This window comes from Palaemon carinicauda, chromosome 3 (assembly GCF_036898095.1).
Source record: "Palaemon carinicauda isolate YSFRI2023 chromosome 3, ASM3689809v2, whole genome shotgun sequence".
Classification (NCBI taxonomy): Eukaryota; Metazoa; Arthropoda; class Malacostraca; order Decapoda; family Palaemonidae; genus Palaemon; species Palaemon carinicauda.
In genome coordinates, this window is record NC_090727.1 from 137377114 (window position 1) to 137393912 (window position 16799).

Below are 16799 nucleotides of genomic sequence, written 5' to 3' on the forward strand. Positions count from 1 at the left end.
TCCAGTAAAGCGACAGCCGAAATCAAAGAGAAATACTTCACCAAAGTCGTGAAAATACTCCAAGAACATAAGCGTATCCCAGAACGTCCGTTTATTTTCTGATACCAAGTAATAACTTTTCCTTATCGAGTGACAGGACGAAAAGAGAGAGGAAGAGAGATCCCTTCACTTTAATTACTGATTTAGTGGGTAATTTGTGGCAGAAGATTAAAACTCCTAATACTTTTATGGTGGATGGTGTGACAATACAAAAGCAGCAGGGTCATTCAGAGAGGGGGGAGGATGCATAACAGGTTAAGGATTCAAGGGGGGCACTTGACCCACAGAACTTAGATTTCTCCTAGTCAGCTTCATTTGTTTTCTACCATTGAATAGGAATTGGTGTATACTCTAATGTACTGCTATAAAGGTAGCCTAGGGTGCTCCATTCAAACCCATCAACAATGCAAGTGGAACAAAAGAGTTAAATCTATTGATGAATAGTTTGTTCCATGAGATTTTGAATAGTAAGAGCTTACATCAGAAGCCAAGAAGGGTGTGCCTTCTGATCTGATTCTCTCAAGGGAAGACTCCTCATCAGTGTGCACACTGAGGAGTCAAAACTGAAGAGGTACTGATGCAAAAGATTCTGACCTCCAGAACCTCAATGCCTCAAAGCGTGGGGGAGGGGGGGGGGGTTGTGGGACTGACTGCAAGCAAGAGATTTCTGGGATCCACAGATCTGATAGCCAATCCATTCTCGGGCAAAATAGCAAGATCCAACCATGGCAGCTCCAGAGAAGGCCTTAGCCTTTGAGAGGCACCGAAGTATTGACCAACGACCAAAGACCTACCTTTGGTTGGCGTCATTGTCCCCATATCCATTGGTTGCATTCACAAATGAATCCAAGAGCCTCCACAAAGTACAGTGCACTATGACAATAGGTTCTCTGCTTCCGTTGGTATTGGGCTCAGGTCTGTACCTTCAGGGCAAAAGAATCCAGAGTCCTCATCCCTTGCAAGGGATCAAGGCGTGGCAGTTTCCTCCAGAGGTGTACTTTCCATGACAATTACAAGCAGTCTGTCCCCAAAGCCAAAACCAGCAACATAATTGGGGGCTGATGAGGGGTCAAGCTGGTTCTTATTGATGATTTAATTAAACACAGATCTGGTATCAGTACCCTTCTCTCAGTTGATTGTGGTAGAGAGTAAGGGACTCTTTAAGTATGGTAAACAGCTCTTCTAGGAGGACACTCCAAAATCAAACCATTGTTCTCTGGTCTTGGGTAGTGCCATATCCTCTGTCCCATGGTCTTCCACTGCCTTGGGGTAGAGTTCTCTTGCTAGAGGGTACACTTAGGCACATTTTCTATTCTATTTCTCTTAAGACTTATTTTAATGTTAATGATCTCAAAAATATTTTATTTTAATTGTTAATTATTTTCTTGTAGTTTATTTATTTCCTATTTACCTTTCCTCACTGGGCTATTTTCCCTGTTGGAGACCTTGTGCTTATGGCATCCTGCTTTTCCAATTAGGGTTGTAGCTTAGCAAGTAGTAGTAGTAGTAGTAGTAGTAGTAGTAGTAGTAGTAGTAGTAGTAGTAGTAGTAAATAATAATAATAATAATAATAATAGTCAACTTAATAATAGGGCCAGTAAACGAGGCATATGGTGCAAATACTCCTGAAAAAGCAATGATATTGCTAATGACTGAAGAAATGATTGATGAAACAGTGCAGTGGACAAATATGAGGATTCCAACTGAATCTGTGAAGCAGAAATGGACAATATCAGTTGTAAGACTAACAGAACCATCTGAAATGAAGGCTCTTCTTCGAGTATAGATATTTTGTGGTGCTCAGAGAGATAACCACCTATCAAAAGAGAAATGTGGGACACCAAGACAGGGTCACCCACTTATTGAATAGCCATGTCTGAAGCTCTATTCAAATTCCTGATAAGCTGCTTATCTTAAGCAGCTTATCAGGAATTTGAATGATCGAGATGCACAGGACGCCAGACATGCAGTTGACAAATTTGCTCCAATTAGGAAACTTTGCAACATGTTTATAAGAATTGTGAAATCATGTATGTCCCTACAGAACCTCTGACTGTAGATGAACAGCTATTTGCATTCAGAGGCCATGTCCTTTCAGAATATACAGACCAAAGAAGCTAGCAAAATATAGTATCAAAATTGAGTTCATATGTGGCAATCAGAACAAGTACATTTTTGGGGCTACACCACACACAACTGTTCTCCTCTGTACCTTTTCTGCAGAACTACTAAACAAATGTGGTACAGTATTACTAATGTCTAAACCATGAAAGTCACCAATTAAGAAATACAGCAAGAAATGAAAAATAAAAAAATATAAAAAAGCAGGTACTAGTGCCTTTTTCTTCATTTTGGTATAACACAAAATAAGAGATTTTAAAAACAAAACTAGTGGTAGATTAGACAGTTTTGATCAAATGTACTCTATGTACAGTATTCATGTGGAAGAGAGGCCAAACGGTGGCCTGTTCGTGTTTTCTACGGCATGATGAATACCAAAACTATCAACTCATAGATTATACATTCTGAAAACCTTGAAAGTATTGACAATACTTATAAGGAATACATGACTTCACCCTACAAATTTCTGTAGAAGATTTAAGTCAGAAAGTTAGCGAATCGAGACTCTGCCATGGAGTGTGTTCGCAAAATAAGATTCACCTAAAGCGCGCTCGCAAAAAGAGACTTGCCTCTAGAGAGCAATCATGAAATGAGACTCACCACTGGCACGTACCCATGAAACGAGACTCGCCACTAGCATGTACCAATGAAACGAGACTCTCAACTGGCGCACATTCGTGAAACGAGATTCACCCCTGCCGCAAGCTCACGAATGACACTTGTCCCTGACTCGCGCTTGTGAACGAAACCTCGCCTCTGATTGTGATTTGCCACTAGTGCTTGCTCGTGATCGCGACTCATAACTGGTGCATGATTGTGAACAAGACCTGCCCAAGTGCACTACCTTGGGTACCGCTCTATATCTCATGAGATAATGTGTGAAAGTGAGACAGATAGCTGGGCTGAAAGCGTGAAACTGTCTACACCAAGGATCCCCGAAAGGTCTGCCAGCTCAGAGAGGTGAGGATAAGGGTGTCCATCACCACATTGAGCGAGTTCGGCGAACACATTCATTCTGAGAGGAGGGTATGATAAAGAAGTGTTCCCATGAGCACTATCTTGCAGATCATTGAATGGAAGAGGATCTACTAATGCCAAAGGTGTAAGCCAGGTCCCTTTGCTATTATATTAGTGCCCTGCATGTTAAGAGCCAGGAAGCAGATGCATTACCTATAATAATCCAGTACTGTAGTAACCTGAGCACCTGCTCAGGTCTGTAATTTTAGGATTCATTTACTTTTCATCCACTAACTAACCCGCTTAGAGGTGTCAGATGTGTCACTCCTGCAGGCAGGCTAGAGGGAATATGACTTGAAATGTCTGCTCTGTCGTGCCACACTCTTATAAGAGTGCAAACCCCTAGCAGTCCATCTAGTGAAGCTCTACTGAGAGAGCAAACTAGAGGATTTACTAAAATAGTGAGAAATCGCAAAACAAATTAGCAAACACAAACACAGATGGAAAATGTTCCGAAATGCATGTAAACATTCCAGAGCTGCTTGTCTCAAGGTGTCAATCGCCCAGAGTAAGGTTGGCAAGGCCTCAAAAGATCGCTATCAAGGATCGTTCAAGAAGGAAACTCCACAGTGCTCAACTATTGTAGTTTCTCTGTCCTCAATGAGGGGCTGGTTAACCTTATTTCTTCCAATGGCAGAGAAATGAATGACGGTAGCATTCAATGAATTTCTAACTGAATGGTCTTTAAAGACTATGCTTAAACAAAAGAAAATGGTCCCATTTTCTTTCAATTGAACCCCATAAGCTGAGAGTTCAAGATTCTTTAAACTCTCTCTTCATCCGCAACTACAAAGGTTTCTGTCTTTCCCTTGTAATTCTTACGAGATTTGACCATCCTACATGAAAGGCTGTTCACAAACTTTTTCAAGAAGACTTCCGAGGTCCGTAACTACAATACTGTACCATGTTCTTATATCTGAACTTAAACCTGAGACAACAGCCTACAACTAGTGTCTGAAAACACTGACAGCTTATACTGAAGTAGTATGTGAATAAAATTTCACAAAAGAAAAGATTCTAATTGCAGGAATGTGGGCACATAACCACTGCTCCCATCACCTAGAAGGATAGATAACCTCAAGTAAGAAATACCTATCTCCCTACAGTACCAATAGCAGATGAATATGGAAAGATAAGTCTCCATAGCAGGAGGGTTACTGTGAAGTTATTGAATGTCCAACATCATGTAGTCAAGATAATTTAAGTCTACAGTACCCTAAAATAAAATTAATCTTGAGGGAATAATCAAAATTTATTTAGGAAGTTAAAAGGAAAATATTTTGGACATAATGAAGATGAGCAACTTAGATTTCACTAAAAAAAAGAAAATGGTCTCAAGACAGGAGAAAGAAATTAGAATACAGTGCACTATTTTACATAGCCTACATATAGTACTTTATACCATACAAACTTTAGAGTACATACAGTGAACCCTCGCTACTTCGCGGTTCGACCATCGCGGATTCACCACTTCGCGGATTTTTTCCATAACCCATATATATACAGTAATATATATATAATATGTATGCATGTATTTATGTATATATGTAGGTATATATATGTGTATACATATAAATATATATATATATATATATATATAAATATATATATATATATATATATATATATATATACACACACACACACACACACACATATATATATATATATATATATATATATATATATATATATATATATATATATATATATCTATATATCTAAAGTAGGAAGATGTGATGTAGTTCTAAGGGAAAAGTATGGGAAATATGTCTGGGTAATAACCAAAGCTCTACCTCCAGTTTGTTTCTACATTATGATCAGAGATAAATGTAAACAAAACATTGGTTGCCATTTTTTATCGTGCTTTTTAGCATGTTTAGGAAATGCATGATATAAAATCACCTTTAATATTTGTGCCTGTTTTAGTTTAGGGTACTGTAGTACATGCATTAAGTGTTCTGTACATTAAAGGGTAGTTTGTTAACAGTACTACGTACAAGGGAAGGTTTTAAAAGTCTGAATATACATGTTGAATAAATAGGTAAATATGGTGTCACTACTTCGCGGATTTTCACCTATCGCGGCCGCGACTGGAACCTATCTACCGCGATAAACGAGGGTTCACTGTACTCTTTTCAAAGAAACTATTCCTTACAAATATTTGCATATGAATGTTTGCAAAAGAAACTTTTCTTACACAAATTTTATGCGAATGAACATGTTTTTAAAGAACATTTAATCTTAGGATTTTTTCCCATTACGAACATTTATGATTTTTTTTCCATTACGAACTTTTGACATGAAGAGCTTTATACCCTATGTTGAGATACTACCACTAGAGAGTCCTTTGACTGTCCTCATACACCTGACAACACTGATATTACCAAAAAATCCTTCTTCACCCAAGTGGTTCACTATTGCACTGTAATTGTTCAGTGGCCATTTCCCTCTTGGTAAGGGTAGAAGTGACTCTTTAGTAGTAATGGTAAGCAGCTCTTCTAGGAGAAGGACAATCCGAAATCAAACCATTGTTCTCTAGTCATGGATAGTGCCATAGCCTCTGTTCCATGGTCTTTCACTGTCTTGGGTTACAGTTCTTTTGCTTGAGGGTACACTCAGGCACACTATTCTATCTTATTTCCCTTCCTTTTTTTTTTTGTTAAATTTTTTATAGTTTATATAGGAAATATTTATTTTATTACTGTTCTTAAATTATTTTTTCCCCTTTTTTCCTTTTCTCATTGGTCTATTTTCTATATTAGAGCCCCTGGGCTTATAGCATCCTGCTTTTCCAACTAGGGTTGTAGCTTAGCAAGTAATAATGATAATAATAATACTTAGGCACACAAACTTTATCCTAAAAAATTTTTCTACACGAACTTTGGTCCGGAATCCTTACAGGACTGAACTGCATTTACAATATTTTCACAACTGGCTTGAAGATTATGTTATACTGTAATCAAATACAAACTGATTTTTGGGGGTGATCTTTCATGTTCTGATATAAAGAACATAAAAGAACCTTTACCAGTAAGTACATTTTCTAAATATTCTTTAATTTCTGTTTGCATAACTGGTCTGCTAGCTATGGAATGCATTGATAATCAACAAAAACTTCAAGGAATTGCATTCCTTCCCCGACACTATAATGTATCCGACTGTTTCAAATGACTTATGGTCTGTATATGATAGAACATTGAAAAGTTTATCCAGGACAAATAATAATTTTTAAGGCTGGTATAATACTTTCATGATACAGTATGTACGACAATCGTCTCATTAATAGAAGCTTAATTGATTTGAAAAATTTGAAGGAGATAGACAAGTACTGAAATGTTCTTAGAACAATGTACTAAGATCAATATACCGGAAGAACTGTCTATAATTATGTTATAAAATCATACAGTTAAAGATCACAAATTTCAGTCACTTATATTTTTCCTACCTGTACAAACCTGAGTCCTTTAAGTAGGAGTAATTTCAGCTCTGCTTGCCCAGATGGGAGAAACAAAAGCATCCTGTGTGAGATCCGCAAGAGCATGAGGGAGAAGCGGGGAAATTAATTTGTTCTCCCGCATGACCCAATTCACCATTCTTGAAGGTCCCAGCCCAAGGGTTTGCGGGGAGAATGAGGTGGGAAGTAAACCTTAAAGGACTTGGGTTTGTATAGTGAGGAAAAATACAAATAACTAAAATTTGTGATGTGTTCAGATACAAATACAAAGCCTTGTCCTCTAAGTCAGAGAATAGCATATAACATCAATGAAAAAAATTATTTGTAATTCAAAATATTATTTCCAACCTAAATTCTTCTACATATTTTACCTTGTTCTTTCATTTTAATTAAGCATTCCAGACTCCTTTATGTTGCTTCTAACCACCTCTTTGACATTCAACCCATTAATAATTTGAGTCAATGAACATTATTTGAGCATAATTATTTTGGTCATCAAAACAGAATGTCAACAATAATTCTTTCAAAACTACAACCATAGAAAGTACCACATACTAAAATTCAGTTAAAAAATAGTGAAGTCCAAAGAAACCGTAGATTATGGTACATTAATTTATCTGATACTGTAAGCTACTGTCTACATCTTAGTTTGCACATTGCACTATGGACAGTTCACGATTCTTTAAACTCTCTTTTCATCCTCAACTACAAGGGTTTCTGTCTTTCCCCTGTAATTCTTAACCTTCATATTTAGTAAACCAGCATTTTCAACTTTTATTTACCCTAAGTGTGATCATAAATTTACTCTGTATGGGGTAGCGTCTACACTATCCCCCATGTAGTGTAAAAGATATGGGATTAAAGGTTCCCCCCAAAACACAAAACATGACTAATTTTCATTGTAGACAAGAAGCTTACAAATTTGGGCCTTGTGTTTAAAATTTAAGACATGATGGTTTTCCAAAAGACAAATTGTTGAACAGTTTAAGTCACTGACTTTCCTCATTAGCAGTTCATGGAGGAGGGTATCCCACATAAAGGGCCAAAGTGCACTGCATAGCCCTTGATTTTTACCTCTTTTATATCTCTTCTCAAATACCTCATCCGTCCTTTCTACTATCTATAAGCAATATTTCCCAATACAGTCATTCAAAACCAAATATGATATTTTAATTATAAAATGAATTTTTGAATATACTTACCCGGTGAATATACAATAGCTGCAACTCTGCGGCTCGACAGAAAACACACTAAAAAAACTCGCGAGCGATCGCTATGAAGGTTGCGGGTGTGCCCACCAGCGCCAACTGTCGGCCAGATACCACTCTTGCATGTAAACAAACCCTTCAATTCTTCTCGTCCCGCTGCGTCTCTATTGGGGAGGAAGGGAGGGTCATTTAATTTATATATTCACCGGGTAAGTATATTCAAAAATTTATTTTATAATTAAAATATCATTTTTAAATATTTAACTTAGCCGGTGAATATATAATAGCTGATTCACACCCAAGGCGGTGGGTAGAGACCAGAGTTAATTAGTTTACAGCGTATAAGCAAAGAGTTTTTTCATTTTGACAGTTATCAATATAACAAAACCAAAATATATAGGTACCTGGTAAGGAAGTTGACTTAGACGATTACTCTGCCTTGTAAGTCTGTCTTCCTCACGGAGCCCAGCGATCCTCTTAGGATGCTGAAAGACTCCCAGGAGCTGAAGTATCAAGGGCTGCAACCCATACAACAGGACCTCATCAAACCCCTAATCTGGGCGCTCTCAAGAAATGACTTTGACCACCCGCCAAATCAACCAGGATGCGAAAGGCTTCTTAGCCTTCCGAACAACCCATAAAACAATATTAAAAACATTTCAAGAGACAGATTAAAAGGATAATGTATTGGAATTAGGGAAGTGTAGTGGTAGAACCCTCACCCACTACTGCACTCGCTGCTACGAATGGACCCAGTGTGTAGCAGTCCTCGTAAAGAGTCTGGACATCTTTCAAGTAAAATGACGCGAACACTGACTTGCTTCTCCAAAAAGTCGCGTCCATAATACTTTGCAGAGATTTATTTTGCTTGAAGGCCACGGAGGTTGCTATATCTCTAACTTCGTGCGTCTTAACCTTAAGCAAACATCGGTCTTTCTCATTCAAGTGAGAATGAGCTTCTCGTATTAAAAAAATCTGATAAAATATGACAAAGCATTCTTTGACATAGGCAATGAAGGTTTCTTAACTGAGCACCATAATGCCTCAGATTTCCCTCATAATGACTTAGTACGAGCTAAATCGAACTTAAGAGCTCTAACAGGACATAATACTCTTTCCAGTTCGTTGCCTACGATCTCTGATAAGCAAGGAATATCAAAAGATTTAGGCCAAGGACGAGAAGGCAGTTCATTTTTGGCCAGGAAACCAAGTTGAAGTGAACAAGTGGCTTTTTTCTGTAGAAAAGCCGATGTTCTTACTGAAGGCATGAAGTTCACTGACCCTTTTAGCCGAAGCCAAGCACACTAGGAAAAGTGTCTTGAGGGTGAGATCCTTCAGGGAGGCTGAATGTAATGGCTCAAACCTGTCTGACATGAGGAACCTTAGGACCACGTCTAAGTTCCATCCAGGAGTTGCCAAACGACGTTCCTTAGAGGTCTCGAAAGACTTAAGGAGATCTTGGAGATCTTTAATGTTGGAAAGATCTAAGCCTCTATGTCGAAAGACCGAAGCCAACATGCTCCTGTAGCCCTTAATCGTGGGAGCTGAAAGGGAGTGAACCTTTCTCAGATGTAAAAGAAAATCTGCGATTTGGGCTACAGAGGTACTGGACGAGGACACAGATGCTGACTTGCACCAGTCTCGAAAGACTTCCCACTTCGACTGGTATACTCTAATGGTAGAAGCTCTCCTAGCTCTTGCAATCGCACTGGCTGCCTCCTTCGAAAAGCCTCTAGCTCTTGAGAGTCTTTCGATAGTCTGAAGGAAGTCAGACGAAGAGCGGGGAGGCTTTGACGGACATTCTTTACGTGGGGCTGACGTAACAGATCTACCGTTAGAGGAAGACTTTTTGGAAAGTCTACCAGCCATTGAAGTACCTCGGTGCACCACTCTCTCGCGGGCCAGAGGGTAGCAACCAACGTCAACCTTGTCCCTTCGTGAGAGGCGAACTTCTGCAGTACCTTATTGACTATCTTGAATGGTGGGAATGCATATGTCCAGAAAAGACCAATCCAGTAGAAACACGTCTATGTAGATTGCTTCTGTATCTAGGACTGGAGAGCAATAGATTGGTAACCTTTTGGTCAACGAGGAGGCAAAGAGGTCTATGGTGGGTTGACCCCAAGTAGCCCAAAGACTCTTGCCCACGTCCTTGTGGAGGGTCCATTCCGTGGGTATCACCTGACCCCTCCGACTGAGACAGTCTGCCAAGACGTTCAAGTCCCCCTGGATGAATCTCGTCAACAGGGAGATGCCTCGAATTCTTGACCATAAGAGAAGGTCCCTTGCGATCTCGAGCAGCGTGAAGGAGTGTGTGCCTCCTTGCTTGGAGATGTACGCCAAAGTTGTGGTGTTGTCTGAGTTGACCTCTACCACTTAGTTTCGAAGAAGCTTTCTAATATCATCAAGGCCAAGTGGACTGCTAATAGCTCCTTGCCGTTGATGTGCATGCTCTTCTGACTTGAGGTCCACAGACCCGAGCATTCCCGACCGTCCAGGGTCGCACCCCAACCCAAATCCGACGCGTCTGAGGACAACACGTGGTTTGGGTTCTTGACTGCTAGGGATAGTCCCTCTCTCAGACTGATATTGCTGTCCCACCATTTCAGGCATGCCTTTACTGGTTCGGAGACTGGGAATGATACCGTCTCCAATGTCTTGTCCTAGTTCCAGTGAGAGGCTAGATGGAACCGGAGAGGCAGAAGGTGTAGTCTCCCTAGTGAGACAAACTGCTCCAGGGATGAGAGAGTCCCTACGAGACTGTTCCAACTCCTGACTGAATAAACGTTTCGTTTCAGCATTAGTTGGACTTCGAGCAAGGCTTGACTGCGAATCTCCATCCCCAAATATAGAATAATCTGGGATGGGATCAGTTGGGACTTTTAGGTTGACCAAAAGTCCCAACTCCCTGGCCAGACTCAACGTCCAATGTAAATCCTGTAGACAGCGAAGACTGGACGATGCTCTGAGAAGCCAGTCGTCCAAGTACAGAGAGGCTCGGATCCCCGATAGATGGAGGGATTTTGCCACATTCCTCATGAGCCTCGTAAACACGAGAGGCGCAGGACTGAGGCCAAAGCACAGGGCTCGAAACTGGTACCCCACATTCCTGTAAACAAACCTCAGAAACGGTTGGGAATCCGGGTGTATAGGAATGTGGAAGTATGCCTCCTGAAGGTCGAGAGAGACCATCCAGTCGCCTTCCATAAATGCTGTCAAGACAGCCTGGTAGACTTCATCGTGAAGTTTGTCTTGACAATGAACACATTGAGCGCACTTGCCTCTTACGTACTCCTGCAGTGAACATGGCTGCCAAATCATTGGAGCCATCCCTGAGGGACTTGTTCCTGCAGAGAACGTGGCTGTCAGATCATTGGAGCCATCCCTGAAAGCCTTGTTTATGCATGACATAATTGTACAGCAAAACTTCAAAGGCTCGAAAATAGCTCTGAAGTCGACCTGTAAAATCTTGGAGCGTCTCATGGCCAGGCGCCAGGGAGAGTCTATGAGGTTTGAGAAGTCTATCTGGGCAGAGGCAGGAACTCCCAAGCCGAGAACTTCTCTCGTGTCATATCAGACTCTCGCTCTATAAGCCAGCTTAAAAGAAGGGAAAGCAAAGGCTGTCTCCCCCAAACTCCTCCTGGTGATAAACCAGTCGCCTAGCAAACGTAAAGCTCTCTTAGAAGAGCGAGAGAGCACTAGCTTATAAAACAACGGCTTCGAAGTAGCTAGGCCTAGTGTAAGCTCTGACGTTTAGGCGAACGAGGAGCAGCAGTTACAAAAAGATCCGGACAAAGATCCTTAAAAATCAGCATGATTTATTTAAAGTCCATAGAGGGCTAAGCAGCTTTAGGCTCCTCTCCGTCTGACAGAGTCCTCAAGGGAATATCAGTAGGAGGGGGAACAGCAACTTCCTCATCTGAAGGAACCTTGTCCGACAATAGCCGAGTCTCAAGCAAGGGAGAGACCTACCGTGGTGGCAATGCTTTACAAGCAGAGTCCACACGCACTGGTGCATTAGTAGCGGACCAGGACGCAACGTCATGTAACTGCTTGACAGTCTGTGAACTGTCAACAACAACAGGTGCGTGAGGACGCACAGCGTCCACTCGAGACTGCTTTGACCGCCTAGACTGAGCAGTCAAAACAACTCTAGAATGCGGAGGTTGACGCTCAGCGTCAAAACAAGTCAACTCCGATTGTTGGCGAACGTCCTGAACGTCAACAGGAGCATCAGCAAGTGGCCTAACGTCCAAATGTGGCTGAAAATCCACACGAGACCGCATCGAGTGTGGTTCTAAACAACCTGACTGACGTGACTTGGCTACGCCAACGTCAACAGGACGCACAAAGGAACGTTAGGGTGGCTGAAGGCCAGGATCTCGATGAGATAAACGGCTAGGCTCAACGGACTTATCGGCAGAATAGTCTTCCATAAGGGAGGCAAGCTTATTCTGCATGTCTTGCCGTACAACCCATTTAGGATCAACGGGAATGGTTGCGGTAAGAGACGAGGGTAACGTCTGTGACTGCAAAACCTTGCCTACAAAAAGACTCTCGGAGTCTGTGTTACGCTTTTGTTAGGCGGCGAGCAGTCTTCCGATGACTGCATAGGGTCAGAGCTGTCCTAATAGTTAAAACCAGGACGCTGGACCTGTCCTGAAAGGACACTTTCGCTTAAAGGGCCTCGAAACCTTGTTCCACGGTTTCTTATGCGAAAAGCCTTCGGATGACGAGGAGAAAATCGTCTCTCTCGCCTTATGGTAGGGGTGATCTTGGTAAGATACACCTGATACCATAGAGGGAACGTCTGTTCGCTGATCAAGGCCTCTCGAACCCATAAGTCGTACGACATTACTTCTCCCCTGGGCTTGGGAGCTTGCAAGAGGTCCCGGACTAGGCGAACGACAGGCACGAACAGACGAACCCTCGGTCGCAACACTGATAACACTTTGCGCAATATCACTTTATCACTACGATTTTCTGTTTTGCACTTATTTCACTGAAATCGAATTTTTTAACAATTCACATTAGGTATGAATAAAACTTATTTCTACCTGAAGCACGCAATTCTACCCTCATCAAAAGGTTGTAATTGCGAAATCAGTCGTATAATGTAAGCACATTAATACCAGCAAAAAACAGTAAACATATTTCAAGATAAAAAACTCAGTGGCTGGGGAAGAGACTAAACACTAGTTCATTCAAAACTACGTTTTCAATCTCTCACCGTACAGTGCCTTGGGACGAGAATAAAAACTAAAAACGTTTTATCTTTTCTCCCCGTACAGAGACTAGGGACGAGAGTAACTCGAGAACAACGTTACTCGCTTGGGACGAGATAAAGATCGGAACGTTCTCTCTCCTCTCTCTCTCTCTCCGTCTCTATCTCTCTCTCTCTCTCTCTCTTGATTTCGCACCGAAGAGAAGAGCCCACTTACCTTTCGTCAATAAACAGGTTATTTGACCAAAGGAAAAAAAAACTGAAAGGTTTTTCAATTAAAAGTTCCTTTAAAATAGTCTTTAAAACATTTAAGCTTTGAAAGAAAAAAGAACAAAACGTCAGAATCGATTTACTCTTTCTGCAAAGTGAAACCGTGATACTCTCTCTCTCTATCGTAACGATAGAGCGCAAACTGCGTAGCATAAATAAACTAAACGTTAGTTCATCTTTGAAACAGTACGAAGACTATTCAAAGAAAAAAACTATCATAAAATATTTACTAAAAATATTTAATTTAATAAGTTTTAAATCATTAGCTCTGTAAAAGTTATTTACGATTGAAAAGGGCTCAACGTTGTTCAACTTCGGTTTCCAAGTTAGGACCGCCTACTCTCAGGAAAGGTCGCATATAAATCATTAAAATTTATTTTGATGTTTATTATGAATGGAAAGCTAATCGAAGAGGCCTAATAAAGGCGGTTGAGATATAAAATATATAGAGGAAAATCTATAATTAATTTATAACGTGATAAGATAATTGCTAAAAGCCTAAAACACACTTCCGTCTAAGGGAAGGGTCGGCCATTTAAAAGTCAAAGAAAGTCCATACTCTCTCTCTTGTCATCAAAAATTAAATCTATCCAAAAACGAGTTAAAGATTTAAGATGAAGATAAAACACCTGCACTGCGAAAGCTCAAACCAAAATGAAGTACTTCACCAAATATGTTGAGAAAACTCCAGGTTCTACAGCGAGTATTGATACGTCTTGTCGTCAACGTCGACAGAGAAGAATTGAAGGGTTTGTTTACATGCAAGAGTGGTATCTGGCCGACAGTTGGCGCTGGTGGGCACACCCGCAACCTTCATAGCGATCGCTCGCGAGTTTTTTGAGTGTGTTTTCTGTCGAGCCGCAGAGTTGCAGCTATTATATATTCACCGGCTAAGTTAAATATTTAAAAATGGCTCTTTACAACCAATTAAACTACAGGTAGTTTGAAACAATAATAATTCTCATTATGTAGGGATAACTTTGTTAATGAGATGTACAATACAGTATAAAATTAAATTAATTTTTTCATGCATTGTACTTTATTAAAGCACTGTATTCCATAAACAGCAAAATATATTTTATCACTTGGACCTTCATTTAGAACATTTATAATGCTTATAAAATATTTCTATACATATCAGAGGTACTATACTGCAAAATTACTGGTAAATTTTATAATTCTAATACCATAAAATATATTAATGGAACACAATGTAAACAGTAAATCATCATGTTATTTTACAAATCTAAGCATGGAAATCAAACCAAACAACCCCCTTACCCATCAGTACCTGCTTCTAAAACTTCAGCACATCAACATCCATTGAAACTGAAATAGGTTTTTCAAGAGTTCTAAAAGCTCAAGAATTTATGTTATCTTCATCATTATCATAGTTTGCTCTTTCTTAAATTCAGAATTATAAAAGAATTAGCTGTCTTCTGGATCTCTTCCTTATTTCCACTGTTCTATAAACTTTATATGAAATAATCCATACATCATTTTCTAATACTTCATTTTTACCTGGAGGCATTGCAACAAAATTAACCAAAAACTATTGAATGAATTGCTCTAACATTTAGTCCAGTCCAATAAAACTTCATTACCCATCTTGAAAAAAAAATATAAGAGAAAAATCAGTTAAAATCATAAACTTCACACTTTACCCAATATATAAACATTCATACTGTACTGTATATGGTATATTCTTCACAAAATTCTGTTTCATGCAAGTTCCACAGTGTATAAGATGATGGTTTTTAATGCTCTTTTATATGGTTTGCAGCATGAGCTAACACAGGCCCGCTTAATCAAAAATTTCTCCAATAAAATCTTGAGAAAACAAAAATAAACAATAATCTCTCACATTGTATAAAACATCTATTCAAACACCTACCACATGAATGGAAAATTTCAGTGGCAATACAGTACTGGTTAGAAATTATTTGTGGTGTCCTACCACTACAGTATTGCTCATGGATTCTAAATATGACAAAATTTGTTGAATCCTACATACATTAAACACAACATATTTGTCTTTCTGAATTTCCTCCATTCAATCTCTATTTAGAGTGCAGATTATATCATTCCACACCATACCTCCTTCTTCTACTGACCAACATGATAGTTTTTCCTTAATATGTTTCGCAAGACTACCCTCGCTCACTAGAGAACGAAATATATTTATTATTCCATTATATTCAATAATACAAGGTTCATCTTTTAACGATATCCAGGTGCACTGTTCACCTTCATAGCAAGGTTCCAGTTTAGTTACCTCTCCTTTTAAAGATACGAGGAGAGCAGAAAGCAGCGATTCTTCTTCACCAAAAAGCTTACACAGCAATACTGAAGGTAACATACCCAACTGAGTAATAACACTCACATAAAGATCATTACAATCGTATGACTGTAATATACTCTTTAACCACTTCATAAAGAATATTGAGCTTTTACTAGGATTTCCAACTGATCTCTGCGATACCCAAGCCTCCGTCAATAGCTCTAAACCATGTGACGACATCAAAACTTGCTCAAAATGGGTGCTAATTTCTTCAACAGTAAAGGACTTTGCAGTTTCAAACAATAGACTTACTTGAAGTCTAGAGTTGATGTTTTCTTCATTTTTTCTTAAATAATCCATTACTTTATCATGGTACTCAATTTGCTGCTTAGCCAATATGTGTAGGTTATGGTTTTCCCCAAATGCTTCCAAAACTTTTTCATTTACATAATTGGACAGTTTCACCTCAAGCAACTGGTTTTGCATGATGAAGCTAAAGAAATACAAACGTGCATTCTGCAACTGTTGCAAAGACAGAACCCAGTCATATTTTTCTGCCATGCCCTGAAGGGCAACATGAACGCTCCCATTATGAGAACACTGTCTAACAGCTTTCTCACAATATTCACTCCAAGCTATAGCTCGGTCAAGGGCATCTTCTGTCCAGTTACCCTGACTATAAGCTGCAGGCAACAAGTCATGCATGAAGTACAAGATATTTTTTACAACCACTTTCCACATGATTTTTTATTTTCTTATTAACACCATTGCATAAACTTTGTTCATCAAGAAAGTTTCTTCACTACCATAAACTCAATTATTAATAGTGTAATAAATACTTATATCTTTTCTTAATGTCATGTTCATTTTATACAAAAATTGTTCTACACGATCTATACCACTCCCTCGAAATAATTATAATGCCACAAAAATTATGTACATGTCTTTAAAATACCAATTTATTCATAACTCTATACAGTAACTGGTTTCTACATTTGTCTTGTTTGCTTCAAGTGGCAAATCTTCATGAATTATCCCCTTAAATTAAGCTCTCCTCTTATTTTCCCTAAGAAAGCAGCCACACTGTGATGTATTTGGCCATTTTCATGAACTCTTCTTTGGGAATCTTCAACTATAAGTTCAGGATTCTATGTCTAAATTATTGCCTGATCATCTGTAGAA

At 39.4% G+C, this 16799-nt stretch overlaps 2 protein-coding genes across 2 annotated transcripts in view; both read right to left on the reverse strand.

Annotated features, from left to right (window-relative positions):
- The window catches only part of LOC137638571 (ubiquitin-fold modifier 1), an 80756-nt gene that overhangs the window by 18745 nt on the left and 45212 nt on the right, over positions 1–16799 (reverse strand). The gene's annotated exons all lie outside the window — the stretch shown is intronic.
- LOC137637908 (uncharacterized) lies at positions 14285–16785 on the reverse strand. Its single transcript, XM_068370021.1, has one exon. The coding sequence runs from the start codon at positions 16356–16358 to the stop codon at positions 15390–15392; it is 969 nt and encodes a 322-aa protein (XP_068226122.1). The 5' UTR covers positions 16359–16785; the 3' UTR covers positions 14285–15389.

What these genes read in the sequence shown, in the direction of transcription:
- LOC137637908 (XM_068370021.1), bottom strand. Translation starts at nt 16,358, where the DNA reads ATGTGGAAAGTGGTTGTAAAAAATATCTTGTACTTCATGCATGACTTG.